The sequence below is a fragment of the Cottoperca gobio genome, chromosome 5 (genome assembly GCF_900634415.1).
Source record: "Cottoperca gobio chromosome 5, fCotGob3.1, whole genome shotgun sequence".
NCBI classification, from domain to species: Eukaryota; Metazoa; Chordata; class Actinopteri; order Perciformes; family Bovichtidae; genus Cottoperca; species Cottoperca gobio.
Window position 1 is genome coordinate 19,587,613 of NC_041359.1, and position 18,790 is coordinate 19,606,402.

Here is an 18,790-nt window from a genome sequence, read left to right on the forward strand (position 1 = left end):
GATAATAACAATAACAATCGCAATAGTTTGCATGAAGTTGCGTTTCACATTTACAGTAACCAGTGACCATTGATCCATAACTTAGTGTATTATTCCTAACACTGAAGCACAACTCACAATCAAGTGTTAAAGTCCTTTCGGATAATTATTGTATGCAAGTGATACACTTGCCTCGCCTGTTCTGTAGCGAGGCTTTGAGTTGCAACATGACGAAACGTTAGTGTTCTTGAACGCCCCTCACTCAGCGTTTGTGCAACAGTTTAGAGGCAATTGAATTAGTAATCTCGTTTGTGAACCTCGGAGAGCATCTGTGTAAAAGCAGGCGACTGACAAAACAGAAGTGAGTAACGTAAGTGGATTTGTTAACATCTTCTGTTTATAAACACTTCTCAGTCAGCTGGTGAAGTCGGACAAGCTGGCTATCGTTGCTAATTTGAGTGTTAGCTAAGTTAGCCACGAGGATGGTGATGGTGATCTACACTATCAGGTTCAACGTTGCTAGCTAACGTTATCTCTTTCGTTATTATTCGTAATGTTTCGTTATTTAAGATAGTCCATGTGTACTGGCCCTTGAATGTGTCTACTGTGAATATAGCTAACATGTATGACAGTGAAGAACATATGATGTTTAGGGTTAATGGGATCCTTCAAGTCTACTGCACCTAAGAAAAGTGTGCACACCAAGTGTGTTGCATATGTTGCCAAAGTACTTTTTCCAAGACACGTTGCAATAAAATGATGAAGGCGAGTTTCACTTCTAACGTTACAGCTGTGAGAAAAAGGTCAGGTGGTCAATAGACTTGCAGTTTAGGGACAGCCTGTAATTTGTATTAAAATATGGTGTTATTTCAAGTTTTGTGAAATCAGTTCACATATTGTTGTGCACCACAAACCACATGTATCCAATGGATTATATACATTTATATACATTTATATTACTACGTACAGTGTTTATACAGTTTGATTATGTGATCAGTTGTGACATTGGTGTTACAATTCACTCTCTCTGGAGTGTTTAAAAGACAAATGTAACTTATGTTTTACTCTGACTTTTACATTACATGTGAATTATTTAGTGCTGTCCTCTACTAAATAAATTCTTAGTCGACAACATTAGTTTCTCCACAAAGTATGATGGGAAAGCACTACTTTAATCCTTGTGTGCTCATAAATCTCTTGGAAAAAGTCATTCAGCATGAAAAATGACTTATCGATTGAAGAAACTTCAAGACCAAGACGACCTAATAGTCGACTAATCGACAAAGTGGAGGCTGACCTAGAATTATTCCTGCATTGTTTTGAGTGCCACACATTAAGCAGCATCAGTTGTTCTCTTACTAAACCGGTAGTAAAACCCAATCTAAGCAATAGCAGATTACCATTTCAACTTCCAAACTCTTGGACTTTAAGTAGCATTGGTCTGGCTGACATGCTGCCTCAGTAAAAGCTGGTTGAAGATAACCCCGAGTAATCTTAAAGGCCACTGTTGACAGATAAGACGGTTGTAATTGATTGATAAAGCAAAGCTCTTCCACATGCTATCTGTTGTTATGTTTGATCTATTTGTAATGCTTTCTTTGTTCAGCACACAACTTACACATGTTTTAACGATTTAAAGTTTGTGCTTCTAATTCTGGTCTGATGCTCCAATGATCTGTTTACTTTATATGTTTTAGTCAGTCACAGATCTTTCCTCGTAAAGCTGCCCCACACAAAGATGTTGTCCACAGCTTAGAGACGTTTGGTCACGTTCTGTGATTCCAGCTGGGGTCATAACTTTCTTCCTTTTTACTGTCAAAGTGTCAAGTATATGGAATGGAAATAGTTTATTGTATGCCTCACAAAGTTGGTTTATTTGAATGGAGTTACATATCTACTAACATCTCTGTGGTAAGAGAGAGTGAACTGAAGCCCTCTTCACTGTTCACGCCCCCTGAGCTGTTTGGCTGCTGTTGTAGGTTGAAGTACCTGCTGGTTGGTCAGTTCAGTAGGAGTTGAAGGGTTTAAAGGTGCAGTTGGTTATTTTTTAGCAGGATCACATGTTTGCTGTAAAGACAGAGCAGGTTTGGTGATCTATGCTGAAAAGAAAACTGTATATCAGACTGTACTAAGTTAAAAAAATAAGTATGTTTGTTTATCTATCCCATGTTAAGCTCACTGTGTTCTTAAAGAGGGAGCCTGTATTCAGTTGGACTGTTGCAGGTCTTTTCAAGCAGATGAATATCATTTACTCGTCCCCGTGTTACCTTGAATTCTTAAAGAAAAACAACTTGCATGTCATACAGACATAAATCGTAGTCAATGTGCAGAAGCTGGCGTGTGAAATTGCTGCTTTTCTGAAAAGTTGAAGCATGACAATGCTAAGCAGTGAAAGGCCAAGATGCTGCCGGTACGAGAGCTTACATAGATATCACTGGGTGCAGCTGTTTTAAAGGTCGTCATGTACTGCTGGTGTGTGTTTGCCTTTAACTCTCTTCAACGAATTATGTTTATTCAAAGTCTGCTTGAATACATTTTTTTCAACCTTTTTCAAAGCGGTCTGTGTTTCACTGTGACGTTAACTTTTATTTCTCACCTAAATTTCTTCCCAGAACATCAGTGCAATGCTGCTCCTCAGACGCTGCCACAGCCTGACTAGATTTGGCCCTCTCAAAACTCAAAGGTACAGCGCTGGAACAAACGGGTATTATACCTTTAGCATTTACTTTGCCTGCGCTGACGGAGCAGGTGTGAGCTCCACCCAGTCAAAGGTGTAGTTTAATGAAGGATACTAAGACAGCCAACTCAAGCTGTGTTTCAGCAAATTAATTAGATTTTCCAAATGTTTGTCTTATGTTTTTTTGAACCACGTAACCTGACCAGTGGAGTTCCTGCCATTTTTGCATCTTTTTTATTTTACATTTTGGGAATACACCAGAATTGTTTAGTTATCCTTGTAAACACATTTGAACACAAAACCTCTGAGCTCGGCTTGATCTGCATAAAAGTCACATTTCCTTTTTTCTCATTTTACAGGCATCAAGTGGCCCCTGCTGTGGTGTCGTGTGCAGTTCGTCTCTGGAGCAGCAGCAGTGAGGACCGGAGATCGTACCAGCGTGTCCACGGTCCCAGCTGGAGACATGGCCTGGCAGGACTGCTGGCTGGTACCGGGGCTGTGCTGGCTTATGGCCTCCACCACCACAAGGTTAGGAACTTGTTGCTGCTGCTACACAAACAAAATTAATTTGGTTGAACGTGTGTTGTTTGCACCTTTTTTAAGACTAAAGCCTGATGCAGCGGCTTGTTATGGCACTGTGAGCTGGAGCCTCTAGTTTAAATGTGAAATGTGTTTGTGAGTGTTTTATCTTTCTGTCTGAAAGCAGCAGGGAATGTGTTGTATCACAGGACTGCATAGAAAATAAGAGTAAGCAGTATTCAGGTCTATCACTGGGAATTGTATTTGATAATGACATCACAGTTTTACTATTGTAACATAGATTGTTCTGTTAAATGTTTTACCTTAGTGCAAAGTACAGCTTAGCAGTTAGGTAGTTTCCTCTACAGTAGGTGTTTCAGGGAGAACATCCTGCCATGATGACACACACACGCACGCACACACTCTCTGCAGGTGTGTCTACAGGGATATTTAGTTATTTGTTGATGATCAGGTTTGATATACTTACTACTTCTTATAACTTTGTGACTTAATCCACATTCATCTTAGTTTTGAAGCATCATACCATTTACTAAAATAGAGTTTTTATTCTATTGTTCTCTTCTGGTGTCAGTATAATGTCACAGGACTTTCAGTCTGTGTTTCCTATGCAGAGGCTGTTCAGATAACAGGGAGAGCCATGAAAGATATTTATAACATCGGAACAAACACACCTAGTCCAGAGCTGTCGCCATGTGCAAACATGAGAACACACACTGCTGTTACAGCCAGTTTACCACCATAAAGCTAAAGGCCTAATAGTGACGCATAGTTACAGTTGTTACAAAGTCATCACCAAACAATCCTAATGACCTTTCAGTCACAGTTTTACTGAGCGAAAGGTATTTTTCTTTAATGGATCAAAACATCGATGCCTCCTCTCTCTCTCCTGTGCAGGCTGAGCAACAAGACACCGTCAGAGCGAAGACCATAGAGAAGACGTCAGCGTTTCCCATCTTCAGCCAGGAAGAGGTCACCAGTCACCGCTCTCTGGAAGATGGCGTGTGGGTCACTTACAAAGGTGGCGTCTACGACATCACTGAGTTTGTGGCCATGCACCCCGGTGGGGATAAAATCTTGCTGGCTGCAGGTGGCGCCCTTGAACCTTTCTGGGCGCTGTATGCTGTACACAACCAGGAACATGTGCTGGAAATGCTCTCAGAGTATAAGGTGGGCTGATTCTTAGCTTCTGTTGATACTTTTAAATGACATGAAAGGGTGAGCTTCACTTTGTGTGTAGCGAAAAGGCTTGTGTTTGAACCAAATTCTCTAAAACCACCAGTAACACTTTTCTTTTTAAATGTCTAATGATCGTAAGTTAACAAAAACTGAACTTTTACTATGAACCAGTGAACTATATGCAGAATAAGGATTCTTCAGAAGAGTTCCACTGAACAGTGTTCAACACAAAGCTGAGGCAAGCCAATGTTTGTACGCCTATTTGTATACATGTGCAGCTAAAATATACTGCAGACCTTAAGTCATGTGTCAGCCATCACTGACGTTATGGAATTGAACAATGTCACCAACAGCACAAGAGAAGATCTGTTAAAACCTGTAAAATGATTGTCCAGTCTGTCAAATCCATCACAGTTCACAGACTGAGGTTCTGGTTAAACTTTGATCTACTGTGTTAGCTGTAGTGCTGCACACACTGCTTTAACACAAGCGCTTTAACTTGCTTTGGGTGCAATTCAGTCACAATACACATAACAAAACCTCCTGAAGCATATATTTAGTATACAAATCCATTAAAAAACGTTGCTCTATCGTTGAGAAATAGAAAGCGAGAGTAATGTGGCAGCTGTTTAACAACGGATGTCAGTTGAATTTATCCCTAAATTAACTTATGATTTATTTTTGTCTGTCACTGAAGACGTATATTAAAAGGTCTACTGCATACTGTATACGAAAGAATAGCTGTAGGCTAAATACTGGCACTCCTTAAGTGGTCAGTGAGAAACACACTTTGCTAATGTTTTTCTTTTGCCGTTTCTTTGTAAACAAACTCTTATTTAAAGAAGAAACGTCCAAGGCACTCGTCCAAGGCAAGCCTTTAATCAGACGGCTACTTCATGGGGAACTTCTTAAAACACTAGTCCCTGAAAAAGGGACTTGTGCTACTACGCATGGGTTATTAACCCAGCTCTGTCTCAACATGTGCATCATAAAATATCCATCTGATTAAAGGCTTTCGATCTTTTTGCCAGAAGAGTGCCTTTGACCTTTGACCTTTCTTTAGCTTTTGTGTTCCCTACCAAAAAGCACTTTGACTTGTTTAAATTTCCAAACACTACGGAACTTTTTCTTTTTTGAAAACGCAGTTCTTTGTCTTTAATTTGTATTTGAGACGAACAGAAAAGTTCTGCTAAAAATGAAGTGATAGCTCGTACCGTTATAAAACATAATAAAACTTTGTCGTCTGTGGTTGATGCAAGGTTGGTGAGCTGAATGCAGACGACCTGAAGAAGCAGAAGGCTGTTCAGACATCGGACCCCTACTCTTCTGAGCCCGAGCGTCACCCCGCCCTGCGCATCAACAACCTCAAGCCCTTCAATGCTGAGCCGCCTCCTGAAATCCTCTCCGACAGCTTCATCACCCCCTCTGCGATCTTCTTCAAAAGAAACCACCTGCCCGTCCCTCAGGTGGACACAGCTTCATACCAGCTGCACGTGGAGGGACTCCCCGGAGGAGTGCTGACGCTGTCTTTAGAAGAGTTGAAGACTCAATTCCCCAAACACACCGTCACCGCCACGCTGCAGTGTGCCGGTAACCGCCGCTCTGAGATGAACGAGGTCAAGCAGGTGAAAGGACTGAACTGGGGCATTGCTGCGATCAGTAACGCTACGTGGAGCGGCGCGAGGCTCCGGGATGTGATGCTAGCGGCTGGTTACGGGCCCGATGTGGCTCAGCGGGCTTTCCATGTTCAGTTTGAAGGACTCGATAAAGACGTGACCGGGTCGACCTACGGTGCTTCAATCCCTCTGAACAAGGCTGTTAGCGAGGAAGGTGATGTGTTGCTGGCCTACGAAATGAATGGCCAGGATCTCCCCGCCGATCACGGCTACCCCGTCCGCGTGGTGGTGCCAGGCACAGTGGGCGCACGCAATGTTAAGTGGCTGGGGAAGATCATAGTGAGTGCAGAAGAAAGCAAAAGCCACTGGCAGCAGAACGACTACAAAGGCTTCTCCCCCGGGACGGACTGGGACACGGTAGACTTCAAGTCTGCTCCGGCCATCCAAGAGCTGCCCATCCAGTCCGCCATCACCTCACCGGCAAACGGCGCTGTGGTGGACCGCAGTTTGGAAGAGGTGACGGTGAAGGGTTACGCCTGGAGTGGCGGGGGCAGAGAGGTGGTGCGTGTAGATGTGTCTCTGGATGGAGGGAAGACGTGGCAGGTGGCCCAGCTCAGGAGCAGCGAGAAGGGACAAGCGCCTGAACCCTCGCCTCCACCGGGACGAGCCTGGGCCTGGAAGCTGTGGGAGGTGACGGCTCCTCTTCCTGCCGAGGCTCAGGAGCTGGAGATAGTCTGCAAGGCGGTCGACAACAGTTACAACATGCAGCCGGACACAGTTCCTCCTATCTGGAATCTGAGGGGCGTGCTGAGTAACGCCTGGCACAGAGTGACGGTGGTGATCAGAGAGGATGGGAGCGAGGAATAGACTCGGCAGTTTGATCCACATTCAAAATCCAAAAGGTTAACTGACGGCTGAAAGAGAGACTGTCAGAGAGAAATCTGTCAGTCAGCACGAAAAGTGAAGGATGAACAAAACTTTTTCTGACAGCTTTGAAGTGTTTATGCAATCGTGTTGCCTGTGAGATTTGAGATTTGAGATGCCTGGGACAAAGCTAAAGGCTGTAAATGACCAAAACATGTCCAGTTTTATCTTGTGATGATTCGCTTACACTTTGGTCTTAAGGTAACGTCTCAGTTAACTTTGATTTGTAGAAAAGAAAACATTTTTGTATGTATTTTTGTAATCTATATATTATAAGGGTTGAATTAATTGTGTGATTAACACGCATCATAATTTAAATAATATGAAATCTAATATAAGTGTATGATATATTCATCGCTTTAAATGAAGGCTACTAGAGTTGCATGGAGTTCACTGAGCATTGTTTATCTGCAGCTGTGGAGTTGCTGATTTAATAATCTTTTATAAGTGAGAAGATAATAAAATACGTTTTTTATGAGAAACGTCACCGCGCCTCACTGGAGCTCTCGCTAAGATGCAGCTGTGTTTATACCACGACTCCAGCACACTGCAGAAGTCGGGGGCGACTTGACCACCGTGTTGACTGGACTGTTTTGTGTAAAATGTACATTGTTGATGATAAATAAAGAGCTCTAATTTTACACTGATATACTTCCGCTGAGTCAATTGCTGCTTAGTGTGAAAAGCGGGTGAAGTGTCAGCGCCTTACAGCACTTCTTAGATTAGAGGAAATTAAAAATAGTCTATTATTTAAAGACATTTGCTAAAAATAACGCAGTGCTATGTGTTACTCAGCCCTGAGTGGTTACACTTCTCCACTCACTGATTGTGATATGTCAACTGGATGTTAGAGCTGCACAGATTAGTCCAGCAGCAGAAAAATGACATCATCTTGGACTTTGAGAAACTTGGTTGGACATTTATTACTATTTTCTGACAGATTATAAAAATAAAATATATTTTATTGTGTGTGTGTGCAACACACTAACCTATTACATTTATAGGTAGACGCTTCTACAGTATACAGTTTCAAACTCCATATTAACTTAGTGTGTGCATATACAGTTGTGGTCAAAAGTTTACATACACTTGTAAAGAACATGTCTCACGGCAGTCTTGAGTTTCCAATTATTTCTAAAACTCTTTTCTGTGATACTGATTGGAGCACATACTTTGTTACAAAAAAGATTCATGAACTTCGGTTCTTTTATGAATTTATTATAAGTCTACTGAAAATGTGACCAAATCTGCTGGGTCAGAAATATACATACAGCAATGCTAATATTTGGTTACATGTCCCTTGGCCATTTGCACCTCAATTAGGTGCTTTCGGTAGCAATCCACAAGCTTCTGGCAAGCTGAAGTCAGGACTTTGTGAAGGCCATTCTAAAAGCCTTCCTTTACCACTTTAGATGTGTGTTTGGGGTCATTGTCCTGTTGGAACACCCAACTGCGCCCAAGACCCAACCTTCTGGCTGATGATTTTAGGTTCTTCTGAAGAATTTGGAGGTAATCCTTCATTATTTCATTTACTTTCTGTAAAGCACCAGTTCCATTGGCAGCAAAACATTCCCAGAGCATAATACTACCACCACCATGTTTGACGGTAGGCTTGGTGTTCTTGGGGTTAAATATCTCACCTTCTGTGGCCAAAAAGCTCAATTTGTGTTTGTTCTGACCACAGAACTTTCCTCCAGAAGGCCTTTGTCCATGTGATCAGCAGCAAACTTCAGTCGAGCCTTAAGGTGCCGCTTCTGGACCAAGGGCTTCCTTCTTGCACGGCAGCCTCTCAGACATGCTCATGTAAGACACGCTGGACTGTGGACACTCACACCTGTGTTCCAGCAGCTTCTAGTTCATAGCAGATCTGCTTTTTGGTGGTTCTCGGTTGAATCTTGACCATCCTGACCAATTTTCTCTCAACAGCAGGTGATAGCTTGCGTTTTCTTGCTGGTCGTGGCAGTGACACAGCTGTGCAATGCACGTTATACTTACAAACAATTGTTTGCACAGTTGATCTTGGGACCTGTAGCTGCTTTGAAATGGCTCCAAGTGACTTTCCTGACTTTTTCAGATCCGTGCTGAGCTCCTTTGACTTTCCCATTGTAGCGTTTGTGGCTGAGTCTAATGATTGTATCCAATGAGCTGTATTTAAATGGGCTCACCAGCTGAAGTCAATCATAATCACTCACAAGCAGTTAAGAGGCCATGCCATAAAGCTACTTTGATTGACACAACTTTCTACATTACCAAAATGAATAATTCATGTTGCTGTATGTATATTTCTGACCCAGCAACTGTGTATGGTACGGTTAACATTTCAATTCCCCTTGTAGTTTTGCATATAAACTAGAAAACTGCTGCAGCTGTGGCACGTTGTCATAATTCTTCACTCGGGTTGTTTGTTTGCTCACTGAACTCTGGGAAGTGTCGCTTCAGAGGAAGATTCAACACTGTCACATGTCGGTGATACATTTAGTTGTTTTGAAAGCTGAAGTTTTCTCTGCTAAAATTCATTAGCTGTCAACATCAGGAAGCAGTTATATGTTGAGGACAGCTCTAAAAAATTAAATCATTTAATATAATATTTGATTAATTATGCAGAAATCAAATTGTTGTAAATGTTAGTAACTCCTGGATTAGGTTAATTTAATTTAATTCTCCTGATGCTTTTACTTGGAAACAGGATATGAAGTGACTCAGACAGCTTTCCAAAAAAAGATATTGCAGCTGGCAGGAAGATGAACAGGAACAAAGGAAGGGAGGATGAGTTAATGTAAAAGATGAAGTGTCGTGTCAAGTCATATGGTTGGAGACATAAATAAATAAAAAACATGTCTAATCCGCAGGAAATTGAGTAGTTTAAAACTACACTTAATTATCCTGTATCCAAGTCACAATCTGTCATTTGTGTGATTTCTTAATGAACATATGAACATGATTTTGTCACGATGATGAGCCTTTTGTTCCCCTACGCGTAGTATTCTCGGACGAATAAAACCTGATGTATTCCTGGAGTTTCTGTGCATCATTTGTTTATTAGTATCTTGAGGCTACTGACGTAGCGGGGAAGTTGTTTGGAAATCCTGTTTGTTATAAACTTTTCTTTCTGATCTCTCTCTGAGTCATAAATGACTAAAGATGCGGTAAGCAGAAATGCGTCGAAACAGATAAATAAAACACATTTATATGGTTCTGCAGTCGACTCAGACTGAGAATTGATTTATTCTGTTGGCTTCAGACTCTTGACGCTGCCGTGAGTGTGTGTGCAGTGGAGTGCACTACATGCACTACTCGCCAAGTCTTAGGAGAAATGACAGAAAGCAAAGTCTGCCAAGAAAAAAAAGAAAAACACACCCGCTCCCTTCAGTAGAAGATGAGACATTAAATATGTGTGCTATCAAAGTGGATCATCTGGACCAAATGTTTACCCTTGGTTGGATCAACCTTACAGTGTGCTGTTTCAGATGCAGACTGCCTCTACTGTACTCCCACATCTGGCTTGTTCCTTCTTTCTGTTCCTCTTTTTTTTTGTCATTGTCAGTAATAACAATACGGTCAACAATGACATATTACATCAGATGGGAAACAGATGACTCTTTGTTTTATTCCTCTCTAGGTCAGCAAATACAGAGACTTGTGTCACATTGGTGGTAAATGCAAACCAGTGCACTAAAGCTTGATCTCATTTCTCTGTGGTAAGTTGTGATACAGTGAGGAATGTGCAACATGTAGACTGGGGAAATGATGAACAATTCTTGGCTTAATGCAAATTAGAAAATAAATCCTACATGTCCTAATAACACCTACTGTATTTATCTACATCCCATTCGGAGGTGGGTTACTGTATTATAGACAGAATATGAACAAGTAGTTATCTTCCCTGTTGGAATATTTTGGATTTAAGTTTTGCTTTATTGTTTAATATGTTGCCTCAGGTTTAATTTTGAGGCTGTATGATGCCAACCATGGCAGCTAGTGTTAGCTGGGAGCTAGCTTTTATTAGCAGGAAACAGCTGTTGCGACAAGACTGAACCATACAGTCAATTTGTGGACTGGAACCAAAACAATTAGCTAAAAGGTTGGGTCATGATTCTCTGTTGGCTCCCTGAGACCGAGTCTACATGAATGATTTAACATTATTCATGTTCCATATAGTGGTGTGGCATGTTAATCTATAAAATATTGATTAATGCGGCTTTAATAATGGAAAACAATCATTTCGTCTGTTAACGAACTGTTAATAATATATTAAAGTATTAGCATTTGCTGATTGTTTTAATACACAGCAGTGATGGAAATAATAGTTTAGATTTAGTTGTTGTCTGGTGAGTGATATCACAAACCAGTGTTTTGTATTGTGTTGGTTTGGTGGACCCTTCAGATCACATTTGCTTTACACAAATGGAAATATTGTTGTTGATCTATCCTTTGTTACCACGGATGAGTCTAATGATTGGTCAATTTGTGTTTGAGTAGTTCACATAAATATTTGTCTCAGATAGGATAGGTGTGGGGACAACAGGAATGTGGAAATGGAGGGTAAGGCACCTTCTGTGGTTTAGGCCCATAATTTAACTGCATGTAATACGTACCTGTAGGACATTCAGAGATGTACCAACACCAGGGAATCAACAACAAAGGCAATGACCCGAAGGAATAATATGGAAAAGTTATAGTAATGTTTCCGTTCAGGGTGAATGACTTCTTGTCAGAGAGTTAAACGGTAGCTTGACCCCATAAAGTGTTTTGAGTGTGTAGATCACTGCAGCAGCTCCACATCCAAACAGCTGTGCAATTTAACTGCAGACATGTTGGCTGGAGGTCAACTGGCTGCTCTTGTAATCCTCATTCTTCAGAGATGGATCATCGTAGCCACAGGGTTGACTCATGCGCCGGCCGGGCTGAGTTTAAAACTGCTGGAGCGCTCAGAGAACAAACACAGTCTGTTGGTACTGTGGGACTCTGCTGAGCGCCTCTCAGGATCCGAGCATCAGCCCTGGATTATTTGGGACAGAAACTGTTGAATATGGACTACACATGGCTGCTGCTGCTGCTGCTCAACCTCAGTGGAGCTATGTGTGCAGTGGTGCAATGGACAGAATTAGATGAAGCTAAGGTAAGATGATAGTTTGTAACTTTTAGATTCACAATTTGACTTTTCTCAACAGCGAGTACATATAGTATACTGATTAATAGCATATATACATATATTACATATATAGACATGTAAATGTTATTTTTTTATTACATTTTTTGTGGGTTTTTTTACAGACTGGGCTTTAAACTCATACATTATAAACACACACAATATCTACACAAATGACATGAAAAGAACAACATATGTGCAACAAAAGCAAACAAAGCAAATAAGAAAAGGGGGCGTTAGGGTTACAGCATTACATATAATCCGGTTAAGAGATCAAATATGACTTTAATGAAACCCACAACCCCTCTATGCTCTGATCTAGGTGCCTTAATGTGACGGCTTCCCTATTAAATATATAAATTCTTCCAATTCACAACAATTTTCCGTTTAGCAGCAAGACAACACAGTGTCACAAATCTCATTTTCTTCAGACATTTATACGTTTATAGTATTCTTTTAAGTGTTTTATTATCTGCCTCTGAATTCACAGGCCTATTTGAAGCAGTATGGTTACCTGAATGACCCCGCTGATCCACAGGACCCCTATTACCTGGAGGAGGTCATTGAAGGTCTCAGGTAAGATAGACTGATGTCCTTTCAAGGGGAAACACAGGAACTTACAATAAGTTGATGTAATAGCACATGTTAGATCCATATGAAGTGTACTCCCAGATACAGTGGAGGTCTGGAGGAGGATGTGAGCAGATGTTTGATCACCTCTTGTCTCCAGGGTTTTCCAGAGGGTGAATGATCTGCCACCTACTGGAGAATTAGATGAAGCTACTCTGGTTGTGATGAGGCAGCCTCGCTGTGGCATGGAGGACCCGTTTAACAAGAAGCATCACAAATACAGAGTGATGGGTGAGTCAAGAAGGAAAACTGTCAGCAAGTTGTTATTTCTATTTTTTCTTTGCATATGTTTTGAAGCTATAGTTATATATCTGCTAATAAACAGCACAGGTTACACTGAGCAACATTACAATGTTTTAACTTTGTTTTAACAACTGTGATGCATGTTGTCACACATTGGTAAGGACCAGTTTCTGTTAGATTTGATGTTCTATGTATTTCCAGGCAGCAAATGACATCACTTTAGTTTTAACCCGACTGCTGAAATGTTCCTCTTTAGTATAAAAATACTGGTAAATAAATAAAACCACCTGTTTAAACTCAACTCAAGTGGCAGCATTAACTTCCTTATTTAAAGTGGACTCTAAGTATTATGAATAATTAGATGTGATCTTATTATGTGATGATAAAAAACAACTGGGAAACTAAGAACTACAAGATAAATTAACTGATTTAATTTATGGTCTTACTGACAAATGTATAAAACTTTAACTTTTAATGAGGTAAACAGTTTTCAGAATCAGAAATACTTTATTTGTCCCAGGTTGCTCCATTTTAGAATACAAAATACAAAAAATACAAATGTGCATATTGTACTACAAAATATACATATGTAGAAATATGTATATTACATTATATACAGCAGTGTAATAATATTAATAATGATATTAATGTTGAAAACAAGATTATTGCTTGAAATGTACATTGAAAAAAGATTCTTCTCTTACAGGTCGTTGGAGAAAGAAGAGTCTGACCTACCGGATCTACAACTACACACCTGACATGAAGAAGGCAGACGTCAAGATGGCCGTCCGCTCTGCCTTCAGGTACTGGAGTGATGTGGCTGCTTTGACCTTCAGAGAGGTCGACTATGGCCGAGCAGACATAAAGATCTCCTTCCATAAGAACGATGGATTCTGCTCCGTCCCATTTGATGGCCGTGGTCAGTTTTCTATTCAAATATATAAATATAGCTTCGATTGGGCCCTGAAACACTGAAATAATGGTCATTTTAGGGGTGAAATATCCCTTTAAATGGTTTATTTGTATCACCTGCAGGTCGTGTACTCGCCCATGCTGAGTCACCAGAATCTGGTATTGTCCATTTTGATGAGGATGAGTTCTGGACCGAGAGATCATATTATGGTACTAATCTGCGTATTGTGGCTGCCCATGAAATCGGCCACGCTCTCGGCCTGGGCCACTCTCAGTTCAGAAGCGCTCTGATGGCTCCAGTCTACTCTGGTTACCGTGCCAACTTCAGGCTGCATACAGATGATGTCAGAGGCATCCAGCTGTTATACGGTGAGTGAACTGGACCAGGTCAGACTGTTTTGTTTCAGTATTGGTAAATTTGCAAAAGAATCAGTACCTGTGACTCGACCACATTCATTGATTTCCTTTACATGACAATGAGAGGGAAATTATTAAAATCATTATTTACACCCTAAAAAAATATAAAATGAAAATAGTCAAGTTCAATGACTCTAAAGTTTTGTATCTATTAAGCCCAGTATGACTGAAGTCTGCTCCAGAAAAGGTACATTTCTCTATTACATAGATATCCTTCTTCATTTATAAATAAAGTCTTAATAAAGGCGGTTCAGGCTGGAACCAATTTATATATATATATATATATATATATATATATATATATATATATAGTTTTCTTACTTACAAATATTTATGTCTAAAGTCATGTTTGCAGGTGACCTGACTCTTAAATGATTCACTGTTCTTATCACTCTTTGACCCCCTAGATATCTGATATTGATGTAAACTTTTGAAAATGTAAACTGCACCTGAATGGCATAAAAATATGAAAAAGAAATGAATGTATTTTTCAAATGTCAAAAAAGGAAAGCATGCATTCGTCTTAAAACTTCTCTGTTTTATAGGCAAACGCGTCAGCAGCACTTTAGCCAGTCAAACAATCCCAGACGGCCTGCTTCCCACAGAGAGCAGCCATGGCACTGAGAACATCCCTGACCCCTGCACTGCCACGCTGGATGCCATCATGTTAGGTAAGTTATAGATTAGCTAGAGTTATTGCAGGAGACGCCCCAGCTGTGTGCATTGTAGCCTGACTTTACGTTGGACCACAACGCGCTGGATTTACAGGGGATAGACAAAATAATGTAAACTCAAAACATCAGCATTTGTGAGCTACACTAAAGTTTTAAAGAAACATGAGACAACAGTTTAAAAAATAAGTTGTTTTGTCCTGAAGAACAGTTTTCATGACTTTATGGTTTACGTTATTTTGTCTACCTCCTGTATGTGTGAGGACGAGGTGATTTGTGTTCTCATGTTTTTGCTGTATCATCATACAAACACCAGGATCACAAAATGTGACGCAAAGACTTTGCTGAATGTTTAATCAGGTCCATGGAGGAAAACCTTTGCTTTCAGTGGTGATTACGTCTGGACGATCTCTGATCTGGGACACAACACACCAATACAGATCAACATGCTGTGGAAGGTCCTGCCAGGAAACCTGAATGCTGCTGTGCACTCGCCAAGAACCAACAAGACGTACTTTTTTAAAGGTACAGTTGTGTGCAGTGACGGAAGATGTACTTAGATCTTTTACTTAAGTACAATTAGCAATACCACAGTGTAGAAACACTGTTACAAGTAAATGTCATGCATTCAGAATCAAAAGTTCAAAAGTATTAGCATCAAAATATACTTAAAAGCACCAAAGGTAAACGTACTCAGTACTAAGAATGGCACATTTCAGAGTTGTGTGTGTGTATATAATTATTGATGTATTGTGTTTGTATCACTTTAATGTTGCAACTGGTAAAGGTGGAGTTTATTTGAACTATAATGCATGATAGTTTATCTATAGTAATACATACAAAAGTAGCTAAAGCTTTAAACTAAATGTATTGAGTTAAAAAATACAATATTTGGTTCTGAATTGTTGTGGAGTAGAAGTATACAATTGAAATACTCAAAGAACAAGCAGCTCAAGATTGTACTTCAGTAAATGTACTTAGTTACTTTCCACCACTGGTTGTGTGTTCTTCTCCTTCCATTTTCTAGTTGTTAGTCCAGAATTTAAATGTATGAATATGGATACTGCTTCTGATCACAGGCAACAAAGTGTGGAGGTATACCATGTTCATGCTGGACTACGGCTACCCCAAACAGATTAAACGGATCCCTCCTAACATCGATGCAGCCATGTACCTGGAGAAGAACAAGAAGCTGGTCTTCATCAAGGTATCAAAACATGAGCAGCATGAAAACACGGAGGTGCATCATCATTTATCATTTTCCTTGCAGAAATCCTTAGTTTGTGTATCTTTGCTGTCTGTTTAGGGTTCAGAGCACTGGCAGTGGGATGAGCTGAAGTACACCGACTTAAGTCTCTACCCCAAGCCGCTCTCTATGCTCTTCACCTGGAGTGCCGTCCAGTCCGGATGCAGCCTTCACCTGGACCAACGGAAAGGTCTTCTTCTTTAAGGGAGATGAGTACTGGCGTGTGAATGAGCTGCTAGGGGTCGACAGAGGATACCCGCTGAGCAAGAAGGAGCGCTGGATGCGATGCTAGGGGTCGACCATCAGGGGGCAGCATGTGTCAAGAGGTCTACAGCAGGGGGGGCTGGTTCCACTCCAGACAACCTGGCAACCTCAACAGCAGTGTTTGATTGTGAAATGTCTTCTACCACGTTAAAGGAATACTTCACCCTTTAAATGATCATCTGTATATCAATTAAACTTTCTTCTTCTCGCATTATTCTGCGGTGAAAGAAGAATCAAAAAGCGGAGGAAATTCTTGATGAATTGAAGTAAATGGGGGGCCGCGTTTAACAAACAGAAAGACTATATCACAACATCCATTTGCAAACTCACACACATGTCATGTAGTATAATCAAAGTAATGATAACAATAATAATAATAATAATAATAATAATAATAATAATAATAATAATAATAATAATAATAATAATAATAATAATAATAATAATAATAATACATTTTATTTGTAAAGCGCCTTTCAAAGCTAAAAGCAATCTAAAGGCACTAAAATGCAGGAACAACAACAACAACAACAACAACAACAACAACAACAACAGACATAAGATTTTACGGAAAGGCATTTTTTAAAAGAAAGGTTTTTAGTCCCTTCTTGAAGGAGTCGGTGGCCTGTGGAGCCCTCAGGTGTTCTGGGAGGGAATTCCACAGGTGAGGAGCGGCTGAGCAGAAGGCCCGATCGCCCATGGTGCGGAGCTTGGTCCTGGGGGTTGCGTGTGGAGGTTTGTTGAGGGAGGAGTTCCTTGAGGTACGGCGGAGCATTTCCATGTATGCACTGATGGGTGAGTAGGGAGATTTTGTAGTCGATCCTGAATGCGACAGGAAGCCAGTGGAGGGAGTGGAGAATGGGTGTGATGTGGTTATGTTTCCACACCCTCATCAGGATCAAAGGCGTGGACGAGTTATTCAGCATCTGACAGGGAGAATGTGGGGCGGAGTTTTGTAATGTTCCTGAGGTGGTAGAAGGAGGTCTTGCACAGATGTTTGCTGTGTCAAAGGTCAGATGAGAGTCACATCTTACACCTAGGTTGGTGACTGATGGTGATAGGGGTATGTTTTGACCAGAAAAGGTGATGTGGGTTATGGGGGAAGACTGGACCTGGTGTGGTGTGCCAACTAAAATAGCCTCTGTTTTTGAGCTATTTAGTAGAAGGAAACTTTCTTTCATCCAAGCCTTTATCTCCTCAAGGCAGGTGTTCAATGATGATGATGATGATGATGATGATGAAGATGTCGACAGTGGGACTGCATGTGGCATCGGGTTGATTTTTATATATAGCTGTGTGTCATCAGCGTAGCAATGGAATGGTATTCCATGCTGGCTGATGACACGGCCAAGGGTCAGAGTGTAGAGGGGGAACAGAGTGGGGCCAAGAACCGACCCTTGAGGGACACCACAGGTTACTGGGTGTATCTGGGCACTTGCACCTCCCAAGGATACGTACTCTGTTCTTCCAGAGAGGTAGGACTGGAACCTGCTCAGGACGGAGTCAGAGAGTCCGATGGTGTAGTGGAGGCGCTGAAGAAGGATCTGATGGTCGACCGTGTCGAACACTGCAGTCAGATCCAGGAGGATGAGGAGAGATGGGGAACCAGCGTCAGCTGCCATCAGTAGGTTGTTTGTGACCCTGACCAGAGCTGTTTCGGTGCTGTGGGTGGAACGGAAACCGGACTGGAATTTCTCAAAGGGCAGTTGGGTTTGAGATGGTCCTGAAGCTGGGCTGCAACTACTTTTTCCAATACTGTTGATAAAAATGGCAGGTTGGAGATGGGCCTGTAGTTGGCGAGGACATTCGGGTCTAAGGTGGGTTTTTTGAGAAGTGGTCTGATGACGGCAGTTTTTAAAGAAGATGGGACATGACCTGTCTGGAGCGAGTGGTTAATCACTTTGGTGATCAGGGGGCTTAGTGTTAATGTTGGATTTTACCAGGGTTGTGGGAAAAGGGTCCAGTGCGCAGGTGGAAGGTTTCATCCTGCGGATGACATCCTCAACCTCTTGCTGAGAGATCTCCAAGAAGACGCGGAAGAGGCGGGAAAATCCCAGGCTGTGGGTTGACAGCAGGGACAGACTGAGCGGAGGAGCTGGAGAGAAAAGAGCGGATGGTGTCGACTTTAGTCTTGAAGAAGGTAATAAAGCTATTGCACTGCTCTTCTGTGGTGTCGGTGTGTGAAATAGTTTGTGGCCTGAGGAGATGATTTATGGTGGAGAACAACTGCTTGGAGTTTCCAGGGTTTTTATTGATGATATTGGAGTAGAACTGTGTCCGTGCGTTTCTGAGTGACTGTTTTTTGGTGTTCTTGAAAGGCTAATCTATGAAAGTCTCATGTATCCA

The 18,790-nt window shown here is 41.2% G+C and overlaps 2 protein-coding genes across 5 annotated transcripts; both read left to right on the plus strand.

Moving 5' to 3' along the window:
• The first annotated feature begins 175 nt into the window (after nucleotides 1-175).
• suox (sulfite oxidase) lies at nucleotides 176-7,553 on the plus strand. 4 transcript variants are annotated; one of them, XM_029432531.1, is made up of 5 exons: nucleotides 176-349; nucleotides 2,592-2,662; nucleotides 3,016-3,184; nucleotides 4,091-4,363; nucleotides 5,632-7,553. In XM_029432531.1, the coding sequence occupies exons 2-5, from the start codon at nucleotides 2,604-2,606 to the stop codon at nucleotides 6,853-6,855; spliced, it is 1,725 nt and encodes a 574-aa protein (XP_029288391.1). In that variant the 5' UTR covers nucleotides 176-349; nucleotides 2,592-2,603; the 3' UTR covers nucleotides 6,856-7,553. The 4 variants fall into 4 exon arrangements, with proteins under 4 accessions (XP_029288391.1, XP_029288392.1, XP_029288393.1 ...); XM_029432532.1 differs by having other exon boundaries at nucleotides 176-340; XM_029432533.1 differs by lacking the exon at nucleotides 176-349 and adding an exon at nucleotides 2,045-2,063.
• A 4,320-nt stretch (nucleotides 7,554-11,873) lies between these two features.
• mmp19 (matrix metallopeptidase 19) lies at nucleotides 11,874-16,815 on the plus strand. Its single transcript, XM_029432238.1, is given in 10 exon segments — nucleotides 11,874-12,031; nucleotides 12,552-12,637; nucleotides 12,792-12,922; nucleotides 13,641-13,853; nucleotides 13,970-14,215; nucleotides 14,809-14,934; nucleotides 15,295-15,459; nucleotides 16,014-16,141; nucleotides 16,241-16,321; nucleotides 16,323-16,815. Coding segments are annotated over 10 exon segments (1,416 nt in total). The 5' UTR covers nucleotides 11,874-11,941; the 3' UTR covers nucleotides 16,473-16,815.
• The last annotated feature ends 1,975 nt before the right edge of the window (nucleotides 16,816-18,790 follow it).